At 42.2% G+C, this 4,480-nt stretch overlaps 1 protein-coding gene across 1 annotated transcript; it reads left to right on the top strand.

The window, feature by feature from the left end:
• The first annotated feature begins 358 nt into the window (after positions 1 to 358).
• LOC148034617 (pentatricopeptide repeat-containing protein At2g33680-like) lies at positions 359 to 4,214 on the top strand. The gene has a single exon (XM_087679549.1). It carries the CDS (start codon positions 480 to 482, stop codon positions 2,988 to 2,990), a length of 2,511 nt encoding a protein of 836 aa, XP_087535675.1. The 5' UTR covers positions 359 to 479; the 3' UTR covers positions 2,991 to 4,214.
• The last annotated feature ends 266 nt before the right edge of the window (positions 4,215 to 4,480 follow it).

Raw genomic sequence — 4,480 nt, 5'->3', positions numbered from 1 at the left:
TTTGGTCGTTATAGCTCCCTGATTTTTATAGCCTCCTTTTTCTCTCTACACTCTTGTTGTGCCTATGGGATTTGGGCGGGTAGGGCATGTAGTAGAGGCACATGAGTTGTTGGGGGTGCGGGCGATTAGTAGTGTATGGGATTTAGGCGCAGGTGTGGTGGCCTATCTCATAATGGGCATATGGGTCATTGAGGGCGTGGGCAGGGTGCCACGTAGCACCCAACTTGAGAAATGTGGGACAGTCGAGTGCACACCATGTGGCCAGCACCATGACCTTCCCATAATAATAGCAAAAGATTAAATATGTGATATTTAACTATTTTTGTAGTTTATTTAAATAGCCTTGGAACGCCTCGCCTCGTATGGGTAGAGGTCGAAATTTCACAGGTGCGTCCTACGGAATCGAACCTAGCTTCTCCTCCAGGAACTGTTGTTAGACGGCATCATCGTCCCTCCTTATCGGTTGCCTGCCATGGACGATGCAAGTAGGCCAACGCTACCCCTCTCGCGCTACTGTCGTCGGCCTTCCCCGTTTAATAGGATGGAGGCAAGATCGCCCTTCTCTGACCGAGCAGCGACAGGTTGCACAAAGTTTCTGCAGAGCCAAGGAAGGGTTTCATGGCATAGCAGAATTGTTCGTGGCTTACTCCACTTCCAGAGGCCATTGTGGGAAGCTGGATGAAGTCTCATCCGTCCATGCCTTGGCTTCCGTCATTAATCAATGCACCAAACAGAGGGCTTTGAACTTTGGCCGGCGCACTCATGATCACATCGTTAGATGTGGACTCCATGACTGCATTTTACTTTTCAATGGTCTTGTACTTATGTATGGCAATTGTGGCCATAAGAGGGATGCTCGGAAGGTGTTTGATGGGATTCAGAATCTGAATCGGTTCTCATGGACAAACCTCATCAAGGCCTATGCTGTGTGTGGTGCCTTGGATGAGGCATGGACGACTTTCTGTAAAATGCCTTACAGGGATGTGGTTGCCTGGAATGCAATGATTGCAGCATTTTCCAAGAATGGGCATGTCGAGAAAGCTATAGATCTATTTGCACAGACAGTTTCCAATGGTATCAAACCAAGCAATGTCACATTTGTCTGTGTCCTTGATGCATGTGCCAATGTTGCCAACTTGGAACTTGGCCGTGTAATCCATGCAGCAATCATAGATTCTGAACACAACACAGATGTGGCAGTTGGAAATGCATTGATCAGCATGTACGGCAAATGCAAAAGCTCATATGATGCAAGCAAAACATTCATGCAAATGACAGAGCGAGATGTGATTTCTTGGAGTGCTTTCACTGCAGCCCTTGTGTATAATGAGCTTCACAAGAATGCTCTAGAGACATTTTGTGGCATGGCACGAAAAAATGTCCAGCCAAATGACATCACTTTTGTTTCTGTTCTAGAGGCATGTAAAAATTTGGAAGCTTTAGCAGAAGGTCAGCAACTTTATTCTTATATTGTTGAATGCAATGTTGAGCAGGATCTGACAGTAGGCAATGCTCTTGTTAGTATGTTTGGAAGGTGTGCAAGGGTGCTTGATGCAAGGTGTTTGTTTAGCAGTTTATACAAGCGAAATGTGATAACCTGGAGTGCTATAATTGGAGCTTGTACACAAAATGGATTCTTTGAAGAAGCATTGGAACTTTTTCTAGAGATGCAGTTTGATAAACTGAAGCCCGATCAGATTGCATATGTTTCTGTTCTTGATGCATGTGCCAACCTGTCAGCCTTTGAGGAGGGTCACCTAATTCATACAGCCATTGTTGAAAACAGTTTTGAACACTATGTAGTTTTGGGAAATGCCCTTATCAATATGTACAGTAAATGCCAAAATTTACCTCATGCAAAGAATGTTTTTGCCAAGGTACATAAAGGGGATGTGGTAACATGGAGCACTATGATTGCAGCATATGCTCAAAATCAACAGGAAATGGAAGCCCTTAATCTTTTCCACCTGATGCAGCTCAGTGGCATCAAGCCTAACTTAATCACCTTTGTCTCTTTACTTGAATTGTGCACTGTCCTGGGAGCCCTAGAAGAAGGTCAAAAAGTGCATTTTGCAGTAATCGACATGGGACTTGATCATGATGTCACAGTTGGGACTGCTTTTGTGAATATGTATGGGAAATGTAGAAGCCTGCATGATGCCAGGAGTGCGTTTGATGCAATCTTTCAGCAGGATGTCACATCATGGAACTCCATGATGGTAGTATATACAGATAATCAACATGGTAAGGAGGCCTTGGAGCTCTTTCACCAAATGCAACTGGATGGCACTGAGCCAAATATGATCACCTTTATTTGTGTGCTGGGTGCATGTGCAGACCTTGCAGTCTTAGAAGAAGGGAAAGGCATTCATATGAGCATTGCAAATAGTGGATCTATAACTGATCTTCTAGTCATGAATGCCCTTATCAACTTGTATGGAAGATGTGGGGAATTACAAGAAGCAATACTGTTGTTTTCTAAAATGTCTCAGCGGGACATAGTGACCTGGAATGCTTTAATCTCATCTTGTGCTGTAAATGGGAATGACAAAGAGGCATTGGATTTTTTTGAGAAAATGCAGATTGAGGAAATCAAGCCAGATGCAGTCACTTTTGTCGGCATTCTCACTGCCTGCAGCCATGCAGGAAGACTTGAGGATGGGTGGCATTATTTTGTTTCTATCAGTCAAGACTGTGGGTCAAGTTATTCTGTTGAGCACTATGCATGCATGATTGATCTTTTTGGTCGAGCAGGCCATTTGGATAAGGCAGAGCATTTAATTAACATTATGCCCTTTGAACATGGAGTTTCTGTATGGGCTAGCTTGCTAGGTGCCTGCAAAATTCATAGTGATACAGAACGTGGGATACGTGCTGCACACCAGTTGTTTGACATAAATCCATGGGATGCTGCATCATATGTGGATTTGTCAAATATTTATGCAACAGAAAGCATTTGTGACGTCACCGCACATACCCTTGCATTGTGAGAAATTATGGACTTGGTAGTGGCTTTATTGGTGCTTGCTAGTCAGGTTGCAGGCCATTTATGCCAATACACGAGTCTCACATTGGGAAAAGGAAGTGTATCTCTTGCTCATAAATTTCTTTAAAATGGCTAAGATACACTGATGTCAAGCATGTTAGGAATTCTCTCATGAGTTCAACATCACATTTACTGTCAACCTTGCTGCTCTCAGTTGTGGTTTGAGGATTGTGCAGCATGTATTGCATTCTCAATGATTAAAGTTGGGATCTAGTACTAAGCCAGCATAAACTTGGCACAAGGTAGTTTAGAAGGGTAGGATTGGATGATCGAGTAGCCCAGTACCATTTAGGGTTAGGGGGCAGTACTTTGACAGGTGACTTGGCCTTTGTCAATTCCTTGATTTGTCAGTGCAGTTGAAGCTACAATGAGCTTTGCACAATTGATCTGCATCTATTATTCAAAAAAAGAAAAATTGATATTGCCAGAAATCAAAGCCCCTGATCAAATTCATGCGTTGCAAAAAATGCCTGAAGAGATATGTTAGCATACAAGAAAGAGAACACCTCGGAGCCATAAGGAAGGCAAGTCACCAGCCTATTGATAATCCTGCTACTGAAGGCATACTTAGTGCTGGCCCCTACTTGTGCAAAAAAAGATTCATTAGAATGTTACTGGCTCCTGACTTTAGCAAGAAAACTTCAAAACTTGGCTAAATTATTGGTTATGCTACCCGTTTGCTATCAGGTTCCTAGTGTAGAGGTCAAGGAAGTTTCGCTTGCTTTAGAAGGGCATCGACTAGGGTGAAGGGTGTTGAGAATAGCAAATGATGCCTGATATAGAGGCTTGTCCGTAAGAGGCTTTGTATGCCCATAAGAGGCTTTGTATGAGAGATATGACAAAGATGTATGCTCTAAAAGCTCTAGGAAGAGATGTCTAAAATCCCATATGCACAATGAGTATAATGGTACTATCCAAAAAGCTATATAAGCATGTACTTGACACTCATTTCAATGGAATGATACTTTCAATTTAAGTCACTCAAGATTGTGTTTATGAGTCCAAGCTAATCTATCTTGGAACCTAATTCACTTGAGTTACAATTCCTCATTCTGATAATGTATCATGTGTTTGACTTGCGTCCACCATAGCTGATTTTGTTTTAAGTCCGTATTTCTCAATATGGTATTAGAGCTATGGGTGAGCTAGGTAGTTAGTGGTGTGTTTTTTTTCTTCCTTGTAAGCTCTACAATCTTTCAGTCTATTTGTTAGAATATCAAGCTTTCGTTACTCTTCAGTTAGTCTATCATCATGTGTGTGACCGACATTAGGTGGATACAGATGTACACGTGTGTGACATTCAATATGTCGGTGTACTCAGTGACTTAATCACAGTTAGTCTTGGTTAGTCATACCTATGTGTGAGTCTCTTTCAGTTAGTATAATGAAAGAATAATGAAAAAAGAACAACAATGGGCTAAGGCTTATGTTCCG

This window comes from Lygodium microphyllum, chromosome 6 (assembly GCF_053477565.2).
Source record: "Lygodium microphyllum isolate KBCC chromosome 6, Lygodium_microphyllum_v1.1.10, whole genome shotgun sequence".
NCBI lineage: Eukaryota > Viridiplantae > Streptophyta > Polypodiopsida > Schizaeales > Lygodiaceae > Lygodium > Lygodium microphyllum.
Note: the sequence above shows the minus strand (reverse complement) of the source record. Positions and strands in the feature narration are given on the sequence as shown.

What these genes read in the sequence shown, in the direction of transcription:
- LOC148034617 (XM_087679549.1), top strand. Translation starts at nt 480, where the DNA reads ATGCAAGTAGGCCAACGCTACCCCTCTCGCGCTACTGTCGTCGGCCTT.